Here is a 17,706-nt window from a genome sequence, read left to right as displayed (position 1 = left end):
GGGGGATTTCCATGACAAAGCCGAGCCACGAAGCATTGCCTTCGCTGTGGCGCACGGTAAGGTGGGAGCGGATATCTGTTGGTAAGCCAAGCTCTTCGCCGCCCAGAACTCCATCATCGACGATGAGTGCGCATGCCTTATGCCAATGTAATAACGACGAAGATCGCGTGGCCTTCGTTTCTGGTTGATGGCTTGCGCCTACTCCTTCAGAGTCAGCCGAATGATTCAAGAGTGACCCTCTATTGGATGAGCTGGACGCTCTGAGTATGTTGGGAGTGGGCATTGTTATTTTGATAATATAATTAAAGGAATGTTTGTCGCTTGCGTTGAATGAAACTCGGATGCGGGACACAGTGTGCCTGTGGGGGAGAGGTAAACGCTCGACATCTTTGACAACAGTTGCCCTGCTGGCTGAGAACAAACTTTCGCAGCAGCAAAGTTTTGGATCCCACTGGAAATGTTTCTCGGAGTGCAAGCACGAGTGTATGATTCCACCTGCCCCATGTTGAGCATCTGTAAACTGGAGCTGGCTATTATAGGACCCTTTCAGTTTGCAGGAGCTTTGTTTTGCATCTAAGACGGCACAACTACCAGCGCAATAGACACCTCGCGAATTTTTACATGTACTCATAGAGCACATAGGCTTATACCTTCCTTGGGTAGGCAATTCAGCTACCTAGTGAAGATTGGCAAGAGCCATGAATCAAACTGAAGATACACTTGCTTAGGTACTGCCTGGATAGTTGTAAGTTCCAAGAAACGTCAAGGAGCAAGATGTATGCCATCAAGAGATTAAACAACCTCATTGACGTTCAGTATGACCCTTCAGCATCAATATGCGCTCATTTGTTTCTAGACTCAAAATCTTGACTGTGGTGCCATCTGATACTGATGCAAGCAACAGGGCAATGGGCGGCCACGCGATGTAATTGGCGGCAATGCTGTAGCCTTCGAGTGTCGAGATGCATTGACTTGTGGCCTGATCCTAGAATATGATCGTTTATCAGACGGCCCAGATATGATCCTTAGTACATACATGATGTTGAAGAGCCACTAACAGTGTTGAGGGATTGTGATGTACTTGGTTAATACGGATCATGCTGCTGTGCAGTGATAGGATATGGAACGTATTATTGTGTGGCACGCAACTCCGTATAAATGCCCACATTTGTCGCTGCACTAGTGATTTTGTAGCAGATGCGTGTATTTAGATTAAAAGAAATATTTCGAACCAACTGAAAGCTGCGTAGTTGAAGATGTTTTTCTCAATGGGCGATGCTCAGCCAGCCATATCGGGAGGCTCTGATCCTGGTTGGTCTTCCATGAGGTGGTGTTATTTTTACTACAGCAAGCAGCGCCCGTGTTAAACAGATACAATTCCACCCGCCAGTTTGAAGATGCCAGTGTAAATTGTCCTTTAATGGCTGGATTCCACAGCCCTAGTCTGATATGGGGCCATCATAACATGAAGTTCACATTTACAAATGCTACCTTTGTGTTTTGAATCGTTCATAAGGCACCGGCTGTAGTATACATAGGTAAGATGGGTAAATCCGTTGGTGGGGACAGAATTTCGATGCTACCGTAGCAAAAGGCCGAGAACAAGAAAACGTCAGTATAGGTTACGTTTCCAAGTATTCAACGTCCATGGAAGTAAAATTTGCTCCAACCTGCACTTGATTGCAGAAGAAAAATCAGTCAGTACAGTCGGAATAGTTTGGTAAATCATAGCAAATACATCCAGCACCATAGACGATCCGAATAACACCGTGTATTTTCTCTCCGTATATCAAGAACCTTATCAACTTGAACATCATTCCGACGGAGCGTTTCAATGCGTGCGTTTCAGAGTTGTCAGCAGACTCACCCCGCATTTTGGATAACTTGGAAATCTTCTCATATTTTCTAAATAATTTTCATGATCATTACCAAAGCAAATACATTCATTTAAAGATGCCCTCCACTCGAGATCCCACATACTTGCTGGCGCCGAATTGGACTTTTCGCCCAAATGGTCCGATCGCCCTTGGAAACATAATTGTCGATCCTTTCCGCCCTCAGTATGCAATCTCCAGGCCGACTAAGCCTCTGCCTGAGACGGAGACGGCGACGGAGAACAACTGGACATTTGGGACTGACAAAATACGGAGCATTAATGTGAGCATCTGGACTCGCCTATTTGATCAGCTCAACCTAAAACTCGGACCCAACCGCCAAAAAACCGACACTGTCAAAATTACAATGAAATCTCTCGAGACCATTTACTTTAGAGATGAGCCTTCGATGCAAGACATCCAAGCACTAGCCAACGACCCAAGAATCCGCAGTATTTTGAATGCCGATAGCCTGTTTAGAAGCCCAGTTTACATGGTGACGGGCCTAAAAATCGCAAAAGGGTTCCGGTTAACCCACCATGGTTCCTCCGGACACGGATTCACTGCCGAAGTGTCAGAAAATGTGGCTCCGCAGATGTCTGTTAGCGGAAGTGTCGATATTAAAACGAAGACGAGTGTATTGGGCGAATTTGACGCAGCCAATGATATCATCTTCGCATATCAACTGCTAATAATTAAGCCAAAAGGCTGGGGTCAAAATATAACTTTCAGGCTGGATGATTTCCGTCACAAGGCGGCCATGCTCATGGATAGTAACAGCGACGAAGAGGAAAAAGAAAATATTGAAGTTGAATTCAGCAGCGCAACAATCGATGATGTGGCCAGGGTTCAAGAAGGTGTTACCGATGTTAATCCTGACAATGAGCAACATGCCTGGCTATTCCAGGATGAATGATACATCCTTCCCATGCTATGTACTAGCGGCGGAAATGGAACGAAGCACACCACGGCACTTCTTGTTTGACTGGCGGTAATAACCTTGATATGCTTACATATTTCGTATTTCGCTTGCTACCAAATTTTTTCTATGGACATTTGATGAGTAAGAATAAAACTATTGCCATATTAAGCGTTTCTACTGCCAACCCCGTCCCGATAGTCTTTCAAAACGGAAGATGGTTTTCCTGTATATCCCGTTTTCTCCATCCATTCCTTCACACTCTTCACTCTGTTTGGCAGAATCTCATCCAGCAACTTATAATCCCTCTTTGTCAAATTATCCTTCCACATGTTCCAAAAACCGGAGAAGTTCTCACGGAAAGTTAACAGAGTGGAATTTTCTTTATTAGTGGAATGGCCCACTATCATTTCCGGGTTCGGAAAAATGGGGAGTTTGAAATATTCGTCCAATGTGAGGTCTTTGAAGACAGCTTTTCGACCAGTGACCGTCGTAAAGGTAGCTGCAAGGTCTTTCCAAGAGATGTCTTCTGTTGCAACATGCAATTGTATACCGTTGCTCTTGGATGGTGTGTCGAGAATCCATCTAGCATAATGGCCATAGTCCTCAAGATGGATGAGGGGGCATTGGCCTTCTCCCAGAGGAGCTGCGAACACAAGCGTGGTTGGATCCTCGCGATCAGGGAATGGCTGCAAGAATTCTGAGAGTCCTTCCATGTACATACAAGAAGTCAGGACCGTCCAAGCCATGGGAGTTGTTGGCTGTGCAGATATATAGTCTGCGACTTTGCCCTTGCCGTCAACATGACCGCAGCGATATTTAGAGTCGAAATTCCCAAGTTTTGAAGAATATTCGAGAGCTGCATAAATGAGATGCTTGACTCCAAATTCTCGAGCAAGCTCATATATCCGAATGCCCCAATAGATCTCTGCCATTTCTCCAATAGCAAAGCCATTAGTATTGGCAAAGACATACTGGACACCTTTGAACGCCTCACGAAGTGTGGGTTCATCATAAGCATTTCCTTCAAATATGGTTACTCCAGGAATGGATGCCAGTTCAACGGCATCCTTTGAGGAAGGGTTTCTCGTGATAACGCGCACAGCATACTTAGAATCCGATGACAGGGCTAGTGAAATGGTCAATTACGGTAACATGAATAGAAGAGAATAATTGACAGACATTTAACGACAGGCACTCCCTGAGCGCCTGTACCGCCGATGACCAAAACGGTTCCCTTGGTGTCTGACATGGCTTATAACTTTGAGTTCCTTTCTTCTGGGAGTAAAACTAATTGAGCCTTGGAGAATCAAATCGGTAAAGATTGCTAATGAAGTCGTAGAACGTCTTGGATGATGTTGAGTTGATAGGGAATATATATACATGTGTGTGTGTGTGTGTGTATGTGAGAAACCATTTGACAACAGGTAGCTACGTTTATCGCCACCTGGTGTCTGTTGAATAACCAAATATTTTTTAACCCTGTGAATTTGTCAGTTTTTTTTCCCTCGGGGAACGTCCGCACAACGATATGCAAGAGAGCTGAAAATCCAGAAGCATGGAGGCTTAAGCCATGCTAACCATCAAACTAATAAGCCGAGGCAAGAGGCCGTTCCAGAGGCGTAATTGCATCTATTAGTATTGCGAACCTTTAAAAGTAAGTAGTGATGATCAGTAATCACAAAAGCCGTCATGACTCTCGTACCCCGCAAAGGTTTCTGCAAACCACTAAGGGTAAGTAGTGGTAAGAGAAGTCTATTAGTGCATAAACGCTGGTGAGAGAGACTTGAAAGTGAGGTTGCAGCATTGCATAATGATAATGTCATGAGGGGGTTATGGGGAAGCCACTAGCAACGCGAATAATGAAGCAGCTAAATACAATACAAATAAATTAAGGATGACTAAAAACCCTCTCAGCATGAATTTTCATCCGTTTTCACTAAAATTTGCGTGAAAGACGCGAAGGTCTTTAATTTGACCAAGTATTAACTGCTACTAACTAAAGAGATCATTCACCGATTGATGAACCGAATCACTAAAAAACAGTCCCGTCTGCATATTGGGCCTAGAGAATTAAATTGCAGCCTGCAAACACATTTGTCTGTCTAGGGGAGATCCCTCACGCTAACCAACTGGATTCTGTCCTACGATATGATAACCTGGTCAAGGAAGTAACCTGATTTCACCAGGACTGGGAATTATACAGGACGATAACATATTCTCCAAGGCTTGGTAGAAAACAATCTAACCATCAATTGATCAGAGCTCGACCACAGCGAAGGGTACGGCATACGGTTGTGCTTGAAGATGAGATCCCCAGTGAAGTCGTGTCCGATATGTATGACAATCTTCCCAAGATAAGAAGAAGAACACTTTTACACTGATTGTGATTTTCAATATAAATGAAGATATTGATTCTAGCTACTCCAATACTGGGAAACCTCGTTTCTCATTTACACTAATATGGAGTATTTAATCATTCTTGACGAATTCCCTGATCGTATTTATCACTTCCTCCTTCAGACTTTGCTTTGTCGTCAATCCAAGGAACTCATTGTCACTTTGTTCCCATGGAGCAACTCCCCCAAAGAAAGGACTGATCAGTGCTCCCCAGAACTCCATTCTTCCAAACTTCCCAGCGTCAACGCTAGCCATGCTGGAAATAGTAATCTCGTTCGCGGGAACGCTTTGGCGAGTCCAAGGTTGTTTATCAACCATCTCTACGATGGTTAAGATTTCCTCTAGGGAAGTTGTAAAGTCTGAAATATGAAGAAATCGATTCTTGACACCGGTGGAAAAAGGCATTGAGAGTATAGAGGCAATAGCGGCTCCCGTGGTTGCCAATGTTGTAGCGGAAAATACAGGCAGACCATCATCTGATAATACCGCGATCCTCTTCCGAAAATCAAATGATATCAAGCCTACGCCAAAACCTATAGTACAAGATAAGTCTGGATATCATGTTGGATAAATATTGGTCCGAGTCACTTACTGGCTGGAATAATAACCCCAGTATACACTGCAGCGAAAGCGATCTGATTCTGACTAGCTCGTGCCATGAGATAATTATGAACTGCTCTCTTTGGAGCGAGAACCGCATTTGGTCTGAGTGCCTTCCCTATCCACGGTCCATCTGATGCATTGGCTCCTGCGGTATCAGGAGCCCATTCCGATGGAATGAAAAACTTCACTCCGGCCTCAATCGCAGCATTGATCATTCCGATCTCTACCACGTCTATATTGGACTGTGGTGCAAACTTCAAAACACTGACAACAGCGTCAATACCTTGAAAGGCAGCCACAAGAGAGGCGTGGGATTGAAAGTCCACCTGCTTAACTTTCACGGACTTGGGGACTTCCTCTCTAAAGTTGGCTGTCGGCCTGCGAACAAGAAGAGTGATGTCAAACTTTTCTGAGGCAGCGACAAGATCAAGCAGTGCTTTGCCATTATTTCCGGTCTAATCAAAATACCAATTAGCAACCACTCGAATGACCCGTAAATCATAAAGCAAGGCATATCTGACTCCAACCCAAGCCACAGTCTTAATTGAAGTAGACATTGTAATGCGATTGTGGCTGCCAATCTGTTGTTGATGAAACTGGAGGTATGATACGAGAGTTGTAGGCCTTATTTTCAATACTAGGCTTCTTTTTGTCTTATAATTAAAGGATCCCAATTCTTAAATCGGAAGATTGACAACGATCGCTGATATATCTCGTTTGGACGCCTTGGAAGCCGTGAAGCCACCGTCTCTGATGACAAATGGGTGAAGTCTATATCATATGGAGGAAATAGATTTATTTTCTTCTTTGAAGAGGACAGCAACCTACGTTTAATAATCAGACATAATTCGGTTTAAGTGATGCACCACAACTTCGCCGCCACCTTCATGTCACCAAGGTACCTCGGTAGTAAGAGTAGGTTACTAATTAGCAAGTCTTTCTACTGCCATTCTTGATCAAGGCGGGAAAAATCGCAATAAACCTGCCTAGAGAACAATTCAAATATCTAAGTGACTTCAACATCTAATTTTCTGCGCCTCAAAGTGGCTGTTTTGCACAAGTCGGCAATTTTGGTCCTTGAGGCACCGGTTTTCAGGCCTGCTTTACCGTTACTAATTATGCATCTCACGACTGACGAATGTTCATTGTTTACTAGGCCTCATTTAATAACTGACTCTGAGGCCGCAATTTTCTTCCGAGTAAGAGTAAAAACTTCTAGTTTTAGGGATATTGAGGGTTTGTGAACTCTTCTAGGAATTTCATCATTAGGCCAAGGTCAGCCACTGAACATTCAGCGCCACTCGATTCTAACACAAACTGAAGACCAATACATTAGCGTCAAGGTTCAATGCATGTTTCATAAACTTTATCTTGTAATGATCTATCACTTGATATAAGATAGGGAAATCAATGGATCCTCTGCTTATTGCATCTGCCAATACTTCATCAAGTACTTAGCATATCCTATTTCCAAAGGTTCAGACCACTTGCCAGCATTATGCGAAAAACTCAAGGCCAGAACCGATGCACCTCGCCACCACCATTACAAATACATTCTAGTGTTCCCGTTCTAAATTTTGCATACTTGGGAGCGTTGAGGACGATTGAGCAATGATGCAGCGTGCCCCTATCCATTGACGCATTAGATTCTAGGAGAAGGATTCCTGGATTAGTGATCACCTCCCTGGCCAGTGGTCTAGGCAGCGGAGAGGCTGTTCATGATAATTGCAACACAGGCACTAAGCTGAATTCTAACAACAAAAGGCTCGAACACAGCGAGCCTGCCAAAAAGTGGACATTGTTTTTATTAATTATATCCACTAGGTAAACTAGATACATAAAGCTACACTTGGACAGTAGGGCGAAGTGTCGTGTCAGCATACTAGTGGAATCTTTTCTAGTCTCAGTGAGAGGTCAATAGCAAGCAAAGTGGACATTGTGTTGGTTAAGAATAAATGATTACTTTCAAATATCTTTGGCCATTTGTGTAAAGGAGCCGAGGCTTACTGAACCATGTTCGAAACCGCAAGCCCACGTTCCAATGGTAGACTCACCGCCCCTGGTTCATGCCTCCGAACCAACTACAACCGCAGCATGTTATTGATCAGGGGCAGCCTCCTGACGATGTATTATTTGATTGGTGATCATGACATCCATCCACTGACATCCTCTGGACAATAACTCCATCAAATAACCTAGTGCTAACATACCGGCACCACACCATCTCTATACTATCCCAACTGTAGACAGTGGTATATTATGCTCAATTGTAAGCCAGCGGCATATCGTTGATCAGAAGCAAAATATTCAATAGCAATCTTCTACCTGATCGTCCTGACCATGTTGATGGTAATCCTGATATAACTGATCCTCTATTTGTATCGTCCTGTGATCTAATGAATAGATCTACTTCAAAGGCATCTCTGCACTGAACGACCCACAAAACCGAATACGGTTCTTTTAGCATCCCGCGTTTGCATGCTGTCTCTTTCATTGGCCTGTTGCCAACGATCTAGTCCTCCCGTGTGCAGTGAATTTGGCGTGTTATTGCCCCAGATCCTCACGCCGATTTGGAATCAGCAATCTCGGTACGGTCGTTGTTTTACCACCGGAGTCCTCATCACCGGCTTCAGTCTTTGTCATTAGCCATCCGCCGACTGTGCCACAGCCAGACCCCGTAGTGTGCGGCCGTATTTAGTCACCTATTCGATGCATCTGTAGTGGAACTCCAAAATAAATGATTACTGATATTTACAGAAGCTTCATCAACCTTCATCTACACTTACAAATACACAAGGAAGAGAACTCTCAAGGCAATAGAATTGTAAATAAAATGTTCAAAATACTCAACTGCTTACTTGACAAATTTTTGGGAAATTACTATCTCATCCTATAATCGTCTTTTTCGTACTTTGCAAAGAGGACTTATACTTCGACTTCAAAATGGCAGCAGAGAGCCAGCATGCGAACGAATTCAACTCCGACGATTCGGTTGTTAAATTGCAAGAAGATACACCACCAGGGCCACCACCGATCCCAAATGGTGGACTAAAAGCCTGGCTACAGGTGGTTGGAGCTCACTTTCTCTGGTTCAATACATGGTGAGGCTGCCCCGAGCATTGATGCACTTAGGACAGCATCAATATTAACATCCCAATAGGGGTATTGTGAACTCCTTTGGTGTTTACCAAGCATACTACGAAAGCGACCTTCTTTCCAACCGTTCACCATCTGAGATATCGTGGATTGGAACTTTCCAGGGCTTCCTCCTGGTTTGCGTTGGCATCGTCGGCGGGCCACTCTTTGACTATGGATACTTTCACTACCTTATGGTGGTGGGCTCGCTCTTGATTGTCGTTGGGTTAATGACGCTGAGCCTTGCAACTACATACTGGCAGATATTCTTAGCCCAAGGTCTTTGCATTGGACTGGGAGCTGGATGCTTATTTGCGCCTAGCATAGCAATCGTCGCTACCTACTTCAGCACAAAACGAGCTCTCGCTACCGGTATTACAGCCGCCGGTGGTAGCATTGGAAGCGTCATCTATCCGATCGTCCTTCGCAGGCTTGCTCCACAGGTTGGCTTTCCTTGGGCGACAAGGGTGGTTGGCTTTATTGCTCTCTTTGGCCTTGTCATCAGCAACTTGGTAATGAGGACTCGCCTACCTCCACCAAAGGCAGCTCGGCGCTTTGTCGATGCTCGTGCATTTCGGTCCGTCCCCTTTGTCCTCCTCGCCATTGGGTTCTTCCTCAACGTTGCCGGTCTCTACATTCCAATCTTTTATATCATCCTATATGCACAGCGGAAGATCGGCGTCGCAGAGGATCTGTCATTCTATCTCCTTGCTGTACTTAATGCTTCCTCAGTCTTTGGGCGTATTATCCCAGGCTTGTTGGCAGATAAGTTTGGCTCATTAGAAATTATGACTGTTTGCACGCTTATATGCGCTCTTCTATCTTATGTATTGATTGCGATTCACAACCTTGCTGGTATCGTAATCTTTTGCATTTTATACGGCTTTAGCTCTGGAGCAATATTGTCTCTCGCACCCACCTCGGTTGGAAAATTGATTCCAGATCTCTCCTTGTTCGGCACATGGCTCGGGATCGCTTTCCTTTTTGTCGGCACTGGCTTATTGATTGGAACTCCGATAGCCGGAGTCCTGATCAATCTTGAGTCAAATAGTTTCAGCAACGGGTATATCTTTGGTGCGAGCTGTGTTTCAGGGGGGACAGTAATGTTCACTCTGGTGCTATTAGTCCAGCGCAAGATTATTAAGATCTGTAGTTCTTAATGATTGGCGACCTCGAGGGACTTACAAGATTCACTTCTACTGGGTTCTCTTCAAAGCTGTTAGCCAGACCACATTGTGCACCTTGCTGCGCTGGTTGAAGTGACAGCAGTTAATCTCATGAGGGCGCTCAGATTGCCGGATCCTATCGAGTCCGCAAAGAGCCTGGCCACTTATAATTCGAATTCATGGTTAGCCGTGGAGATCCGCAATGAGGTACAACTTGCACTAAGCTCTGAATTACGGTTCTTGAGATATGCAAGCTAGTTCGGTCCATTCCAATATTGCTTCGATACCCAAACCGCAAAATCGAAATCTCCTGCCATTCTGTCGCTCTACTGTAGCGCTAACTTGGAGCCTTATGAGCCACGTAGACTAGCGATGACCCACCAATTCTCTCCCCCGCGAGGTTATTCCGAGTTTATCTTCGCCTCCCAGGTAACTAGTTGATCGAAAATAGAAACGTTTGTTAGCATATTGCTGAACCCCGAAACTAAACTGCCTGCTCGGGCTGATCGGACACATATGCCGAGAGTGATTGAGCTAACAGGGATTTGACTGAATCAATCCACTTTCACGACCAGGATTCAAACCCTGTACTGTAAGCGCTACTCCTTTTGCCCCGCCTCGGTCTTCGTCAGACTATGTCGCCATCCTGTGCGAGTTACGTGTTTTCGAGAATGGTATTTTCTCCGTTAGGTTTAGGGAGCAACTGAGTCATGGGGGCGCAAGACTAAAACTGATAGAGTATGAAAGTATAGAGGAGTATTTCGTAGTGAGTGGTCAAAGATGGAACTGCCGCTCGATCACATGGCATGCCCAAAACAAGCTTCGATCTTATGAGGATAGCGGTTTGGCGTCGGGGATGGTGGAGAAACAATTGTAATTTCTATATAACTGTAGCCGCTTAAAACAAAACTCAAAAACTCATATTCGGTTTCTTTAACTCTTGTTGTGAGCTACTCCTGCTTTCGATGTCCTCTAGCTCGTCAACACTCTGCCTTGTCACTGCAGTCTTGACTGTAACCTGGATACGCCCAGGTGGCGCGACTGCTCGCTCGATATCTCCATCGTTGCTAATCTCAACATGGACTGAGCTTTCTTCATCAACCTTGAGTTTTTGTTCTGCGGGTGTCACGAAGCTTAGCCTCTGGATTGCACCTAAATTCTGGGATTTTGCAATTTTTGCAGTGAGCTCTGCCATGTTCATTTCAATGGAGAGCTTCAAGAGGTATGCTACTGGATGAAACTGCAAGTAGCTAAAGACTATTAGTTAAGGAGAATTGCACATTTGAGAGTACTGACATACCTAAGGCCGCTCGGTAACGACATTAGACCAATCAAAGATACCTGTTTAGTGCTGCGCATGAGTTGCTGAACCTGTGTCATATTCAAGACAGATCAAATACTTACATCAAGACACATGGAAAAGCACACCAAGACCAAGTTGAGCCGATAGAGTGGCACGTACTTGGACAAGCCGCTCTTGATCAAGCGAGACCGGACCAGATACATGAAACGAATGTTCAGAGACAAGTCGATGATCAAAAAGATTACCTTTTCGGCTCTATCCCATATTTCATTGATATGAACCCACCGCGGCGAAAGCTGGAGATGTGCTGGGGTCCAAATAACCATCACGCTGATGTTGACAAGGAGTAACACGAGAAAGACACCCCATTTAAGGCTTCTTGCAGCCCCAGGCACTGCCATTAAGTATGCAATACGATTTATGATGATTTGCATTAGCAATTGGATCTGAAGAGACCAACAGCAAGCTGTGGATGGGGAGAATGGTTAGTATCTGACAGACAGAGGATAGCGTGGGTGAGGTCCGCACAAATGAGAAAGAATAGCTGAAAACTATCGAATCATCATTAGAACTCCTACTCCTTGTCGAAGGGGTTTGATGGTGGTAAATTGGAATGTTGTAACTTGTACATACCTGGGACCAACATATTCACGCTGGAAGCACCACGTAAGAGCCCCAATAATGATGCTTGCTGTCCACTCGCCCCAAATCAAGGCCACATAAGTGGTTATCCCATGCTTCCTTTTCCAGCTATGGTAAGATTGCCGCCCTGCCTGCACTGCCGCAAAGAGGGCAGCCCCTAAGGAGAATCCCCAGAAAATGCTGGATATGTTCATGTCGGTGTCATCGGGAGTCTCGGAGACATAGTTGTCTGGGACGAGAAATCCGTGATATACCATCTTGTTATCTGTAAGAGAGCTATGTCAAAGCTCTCACAGAGATGCGTGTATCGGAAGATAGCAAGACCATGAATAGTACATTCATAGTAGAAAGAATGCAAAAGTTGGACAAGGTCAGCACTCAGTCGGGAGGGCGGGGGAGTTTATGGCGCAATTGCCCGCCTTCCAGAAGGCCATGAGAAGGACCAGCTTGACTTCACTTGACCGGTCTAAATTTGCTCCAGCTTCCGCTTGAGGCCACAGGGGACAGGGACTGGCTAAGCACTACGGGGCACGGCCTGACACACAAATCACTATCGAAGCTTGTTCTGAACCAGACAAATAGCCGCAGTACTAGCCATGGTGCCATTTTAGTTGAGGTAAGCTTGATCAATCCCCATACCCCACAATCTGTATGTCTCCATGTCTTGAGCGCCACCCCACGTTGTTTCTCCAAGTCTAGCGGTCCGCCACGTGGATGCTGCAATTGGGGTCGGTTTCATCCAAAGACGTCGTTGAATTTCTAACATTAGGGTTACGTGTGTCGATATGTTGGTGTTGTGAATGTTGGAATACTTGTGACTGCTTAGTGGTGCCATCGGGGCTGCTGTTAAAGTCAGCCGAGAGCACTGTAGCTCTCATGGTTGCGAAACAAGTTCCCATGGACTTTTCTGGAGCGGGACTCCGCAGGTTATAGCTTCTCTCCTCCCGGTTCATGCAGAAAACGCTCACTCCACCCTCGGGCTGACCGGGGCGACCCCCGATACAGTTTGGCGACGAAGGGCAAATAGCCAGAATGGCTGCAAGTAATAATTTGACGATAGTATTATGTACATCGGCGAACGCATAGCGAGCCTCCCGAGGCAATGGAGCTTGGATCATTTGAAGAAGAGTCAGTATCGTATGTCCCCCCGAATATCGTCTTCATCTTCGGTGAATGGAGGATCCATCTAAGTTAGATTCGCTAGACGAGCGCGTTGGTCAATAAAGATAAACATATATATACCGTCCTGCCCTTTGTATTTAAAAAGCCATCGAACAGATTATGCATATTGCCTTCATATACCCTTCTTTGTAATACGTTGAAACAAGAACAAATCTTCAAGTACCACTACCAGCATGTCGTCTAAGCACTTCATCAACGACCCAACCAAGTTGGTCAATGACGCACTCTTTGGCATCACCCTTGCCAACCCCGCAGTCGCTCTCGATGCCGACAACAAGACCATCTACCGCCGGCCAAATCTCAATGGAAGCAGTCAAGTCTCCCTTCTAAGTGGCGGTGGTTCTGGCCACGAGCCCTCCTTCGCTGCATTCGTGGGAGATGGCTTATTGAGTGCGGCCGTCGCTGGCACCATCTTTGCATCTCCCAATACAGAGCAGGTTCGCAAAGCAGTCATGGGTCTTGTGGACTCAACTCGAGGCGTTCTTGTAATCGTCATGAACTATACGGGCGATGTTCTCAACTTTGGCGTGGCTGTCGAGCAAGCCAAGTCTGCCGGTCTCAACGTTGAAATGCTGGTGGTTGCTGATGACGTCGGCGTTGGTCGTCAGAAAGCCGGCAAAGTAGGACGTCGGGGAATTGCTGGAACTGTGCTTGTTCAGAAAATCGCCGGAGCTCTCGCAGCACAAGGTGCTGACCTGGCAGAGGTTCACAGAATCGGCAGACTGGCTGCGGATAATCTGGTCAGCGTTGGTGCCAGCTTGGAACATGTGCATGTCCCTGGTCATGTTGCTGCTCATGCGGACGACGGACTTAAACTTGGTGAAGTTGAGCTGGGCATGGGTATCCACAACGAGCCTGGGTCTGGCAAACGCACAGCCGATTTACCTGAACTCGTGACAGCAATGCTAGCACAATTGTTGGATCAAAGTGACAAGGACAGAGCATTCCTTAGCATCAAGTCGTCAGATGAAGTGGTGCTCCTGGTTAACAACCTTGGTGGTGTTAGCGTTCTCGAGATGGGAGGCATCACCACCGAGGTCGTGACTCAGCTCAAGGGGCAATACGACATCCGTCCCGTACGAATCTTGAGTGGCACCTACATGACCAGTCTGAACGGTCTGGGATTCAGTATCTCGCTCCTCAAGGTTGCCGATACAGGCATCAATGGGTCTACGATGATCCAATTGCTAGATGCTCCTTCGGAGGCTACAGGTTGGTCCGCCCCCATCTCTACACAGACATGGGAGGCAAAAGTCCAATCAACCCGAGAGTATAAGGAGGCGCCTATAAGAAAAGTTCAACCAACTGGACTGAAGCTAAACCCTGCAACTGCGAAAGCGGCACTGGTGAGGGGCCTGGAGCGGGTAGTCGCATCGGAGCCGGAAATTACCAAGTACGACGAGGTTGTGGGCGACGGAGACTGTGGGTTTGGCTTGAAGCGCGGTGCTGAAGGTTAGTGAACTTGAAAAAGCTCCATTCGTACCCATGTTGATCTGACATCCATACTCATCTAGCTATTCTTACGTTTCTGGCACAAAGAAAATTCTCTGGCGATGCAGTTGTCGATGTAGCAGATATTGTGCTTCTTGTTGAGAAGACAATGGATGGCACATCCGGCGCTCTGTATACCATTTTCTTAAATGCTTTGGTTCGCTCACTCGCCGCTATTCCTCCTGGTGAAGCCACATCACAAGTCTGGGCTAAGGCACTGGAACAGAGCTCTGCAGCCATGTCAAAGTATACAAGCGCAAGGCCTGGCGATCGAACGCTGGTCGACGCTTTGTATCCTTTTATTGAAGTGCTGGGCAAGACTGGAGATGTAAAAGAGGCAGCAAAAGCCGCGAGCCTCGGCGCGGAGAAAACAAAGGGTATGAAGGCCAGTCTGGGACGCACGGTTTACGTCGGAGGGACTGGATTCCAAGAATTCCCTGACCCCGGTGCTTGGGGCTTGCGATGCTTCTTCCTTGGGCTTGCTGGAATTGAGTCTACCAACTCTGTATAATGTAGTCTATGTACATGCACGTAGTATAGCGCAATATCACTAAATCATGTTAGATCTAGCTTCAAGCCAAATACATGCTCATTGATGACCTTGCGACTAATAAAACTAGAGTATTCTTTATTCACACGTTATAGAATGAGGGCACCTCTATTTAGCACAGCAAATTAGGTAAATGTTGTGCGACGTGTCGCAGCTGAAATTTGGGCGCTTCGGGACCGTGTCTGCCGCGGAATTATCGGCGAACCTCCTGTCACACAGGTCAATGATATCTTGTTATCGTATCTCTTCTGTATGATATGCGGCTGGCTGCATCGCTTTCTTGTGTGAGTCTAGTCCTATTAAAAGAGCTAATAAGTTTCCAAATTTGCATGAAAAAGGGGCCATAGCTGGCAACGGGCCGGGCCATTGCCAGAAGAGGTCCATTATTTCGGCCTGGAGTCCGAGACATCCTTCGGTGCTCTCTATCTAACTAGAATTTAGTGTGGCTAACATGGCGATGCCCCGTATTCAGCGTCTGGCAAGCATCTCGGCCTCAGCTCCGAGAAGAGCGAGGTGGAGATATCTAGGTCAACCAGGTCATGAACATGATTGCCACTGCGGGCTCGACTTTCGCAATAGACATCACGCAATATATGATTCATTTAAATTTTATGGCGTTATGTATGGCAGCTCAATGTTGCCAGCGGAACGATGCATAGCTTAAGACCCCCTTGCATTGTGGCGTGAACGTGCAGTTGTTTTGTTGCACTAGTGGAAGCAAACAGCGCTGAATGACTTAAACTATTGGATCCTGAGGGCGGATGTGCCGCTTCTCAACCAATATGGCCGCCTGGTGGCTCTTTTACGCATGACCAAGCTCATGGCATTCGGGAGGCTCGTCGCCCCAGAAAGTAGCCTAGGCTCCGGGGCTGAACGCAAGCCACTCCTACCGAGCTATACTCGAAATCATATCTCCACATTGGGCAATATTTGCTGAGCTTTGAACTCGAACAGGCCAGAACTTGGGGCCCCGTGCTTCCCCAGATTTTCGGAGTAGTTACGAAGTGGGCTGCTTGGGGCGAAAGTCATCTCCAGTATACATTTCTAGTATATGTATGCCTCTGTAGCCTGTTTCTCGTAGCTTGAAAATGTTCAAAGTCAACCGGGCAACTCTCGCATATTATGCAATTTGCCAAAAACAACGACATCTTAACATTCGTACACCGGCTCAAGGCTGTCTAATGTCTGTCGATATGAGTCACATTGAACACATTCATGTTGTCGAAGACGACCTGAAGAATCGTCAGGAGAAGTCATCTCTCTCCCAGGACGGTACTTCGAAGGACCAACATGTTCCAATAAACATAATTGTGTCCGAAGACCGTACCACCGCTTGGTACAAGTTTCGAAAAGTCATGCGTGAGCCCTTTTCTGAGTTCTTTGGCGTCATGATACTCGTCTTATTTGGCGACGGATCGGTCGCTCAAGTCGTGCTCGGAAAAGGAGCCAAGGGAGACTGGAATAATATTAACTGGGGATGGGCGTATGTTTTACTCCATGACTCTTGTTCAAACCATTACTGACAGACGCGAAAAGCCTGGGCGTGATGCTTGGTGTCTACTGCGGTGGCGTATCCGGCGCACACTTGAACCCTGCCGTTACACTCGCCAACTGTATCTTCCGCAAGTTTCCATGGAAGAAACTTCCAATCTATGCCCTTGCCCAGCTTTTAGGTGCCATGGTTGCGTCCCTCATTGTTTACGGAAACTACAAATCCGCGATCGACGTGTTCGAAGGTGGGCATGGCATACGGACTGTAGGGTTGGATACATCTACTGCAGGCATCTTTTGCACATATCCAGCTCCCTTCTTAACCAAGTCGGGCCAATTCTTTGATGAATTCATCGGCAGTTCTATTTTAATGTTCTGCCTTTATGCCCTCCTTGACGATGGAAACATTGGGGCTGGTAATCTCACTCCTCTTGGCCTGTTCTTTGTCATCTACGGGATCGGAGCCTGTTTCGGCTCCAACACTGGCTATGCAATCAACCCTGCGAGAGATCTGGGCCCTCGGATCATGTCTCATGCAGTTGGCTATGGACACCAAGTGTGGACGGCAGGAGACTATTACTTCTGGGTATGCAGATTTCCACCCTCAGAATTGACTGAATTACTAACAGTTGGTGATAGATTCCCGTTATCGCACCATTCCTGGGGTGTACATTTGGTGGCTTCCTTTACGATGCTTTCATCTATACTGGCGACAGTCCCATCAATGCCCCGTATATGGGCCTCACAAGATTCATGGGTGTTCGGGCCAAAGCGGGGAGACCAGCCATGGTATGAGATCGCCAAAGAGTAACTCAGACGATTTGGATACGTGACAAATCTAGACCATTTACCTTCATCTACTACGCGGTTGAGTGAGAGTCTTCTTCCGCGCTGCACTTTACATTTCAATTACTTCTATACCTTTCCTGCTTAAAGTCTGTGTGCAGCAA

General features: G+C 46.2%; 7 protein-coding genes across 7 annotated transcripts; 4 read left to right on the top strand and 3 right to left on the bottom strand.

Moving 5' to 3' along the window:
- Nucleotides 1-1,953: 1,953 nt before the first annotated feature.
- Nucleotides 1,954-2,790, top strand: TRIVIDRAFT_206986 (uncharacterized protein; the record flags this gene model as incomplete). Its single annotated transcript, XM_014093958.1, has 1 exon — nucleotides 1,954-2,790. The coding sequence occupies one exon, from the start codon at nucleotides 1,954-1,956 to the stop codon at nucleotides 2,788-2,790; it is 837 nt and encodes a 278-aa protein (XP_013949433.1).
- A 170-nt stretch (nucleotides 2,791-2,960) lies between these two features.
- TRIVIDRAFT_38638 (uncharacterized protein) lies at nucleotides 2,961-4,045 on the bottom strand (the record flags this gene model as incomplete). The annotated part of the gene is made up of 2 exons (XM_014093957.1): nucleotides 2,961-3,922; nucleotides 3,976-4,045. The coding sequence occupies 2 exons, from the start codon at nucleotides 4,043-4,045 to the stop codon at nucleotides 2,961-2,963; spliced, it is 1,032 nt and encodes a 343-aa protein (XP_013949432.1).
- A 1,220-nt stretch (nucleotides 4,046-5,265) lies between these two features.
- Nucleotides 5,266-6,353, bottom strand: TRIVIDRAFT_228270 (uncharacterized protein; the record flags this gene model as incomplete). Its single annotated transcript, XM_014093956.1, has 3 exons — nucleotides 5,266-5,726; nucleotides 5,786-6,251; nucleotides 6,318-6,353. 3 exons carry the CDS (start codon nucleotides 6,351-6,353, stop codon nucleotides 5,266-5,268), a joined length of 963 nt encoding a protein of 320 aa, XP_013949431.1.
- A 2,386-nt stretch (nucleotides 6,354-8,739) lies between these two features.
- Nucleotides 8,740-10,091, top strand: TRIVIDRAFT_38900 (uncharacterized protein; the record flags this gene model as incomplete). The annotated part of the gene is made up of 2 exons (XM_014093955.1): nucleotides 8,740-8,897; nucleotides 8,957-10,091. The coding sequence occupies 2 exons, from the start codon at nucleotides 8,740-8,742 to the stop codon at nucleotides 10,089-10,091; spliced, it is 1,293 nt and encodes a 430-aa protein (XP_013949430.1).
- Nucleotides 10,092-11,253: 1,162 nt separating this feature from the next.
- On the bottom strand, nucleotides 11,254-12,287 carry TRIVIDRAFT_5609 (uncharacterized protein; the record flags this gene model as incomplete). The annotated part of the gene is made up of 5 exons (XM_014093933.1): nucleotides 11,254-11,347; nucleotides 11,398-11,438; nucleotides 11,502-11,866; nucleotides 11,929-11,951; nucleotides 12,034-12,287. Coding segments are annotated over 5 exons (777 nt in total), but the record flags the coding sequence as incomplete, so codon positions are not given.
- A 1,110-nt stretch (nucleotides 12,288-13,397) lies between these two features.
- Nucleotides 13,398-15,226, top strand: TRIVIDRAFT_64851 (uncharacterized protein; the record flags this gene model as incomplete). Its single annotated transcript, XM_014093954.1, has 2 exons — nucleotides 13,398-14,676; nucleotides 14,739-15,226. The coding sequence occupies 2 exons, from the start codon at nucleotides 13,398-13,400 to the stop codon at nucleotides 15,224-15,226; spliced, it is 1,767 nt and encodes a 588-aa protein (XP_013949429.1).
- A 1,257-nt stretch (nucleotides 15,227-16,483) lies between these two features.
- Nucleotides 16,484-17,688, top strand: TRIVIDRAFT_87413 (uncharacterized protein; the record flags this gene model as incomplete). The annotated part of the gene is made up of 3 exons (XM_014093953.1): nucleotides 16,484-16,748; nucleotides 16,802-17,342; nucleotides 17,396-17,688. The coding sequence occupies 3 exons, from the start codon at nucleotides 16,621-16,623 to the stop codon at nucleotides 17,549-17,551; spliced, it is 825 nt and encodes a 274-aa protein (XP_013949428.1).
- Between the last annotated feature and the right edge of the window lie 18 nt (nucleotides 17,689-17,706).

This window comes from Trichoderma virens (assembly GCF_000170995.1).
Source record: "Trichoderma virens Gv29-8 chromosome Unknown TRIVIscaffold_92, whole genome shotgun sequence".
Taxonomy (NCBI): Eukaryota; Fungi; Ascomycota; class Sordariomycetes; order Hypocreales; family Hypocreaceae; genus Trichoderma; species Trichoderma virens.
The sequence above is the reverse complement of the archived record's forward strand: the minus strand, read 5'-3'. Positions and strand labels throughout refer to the sequence as shown.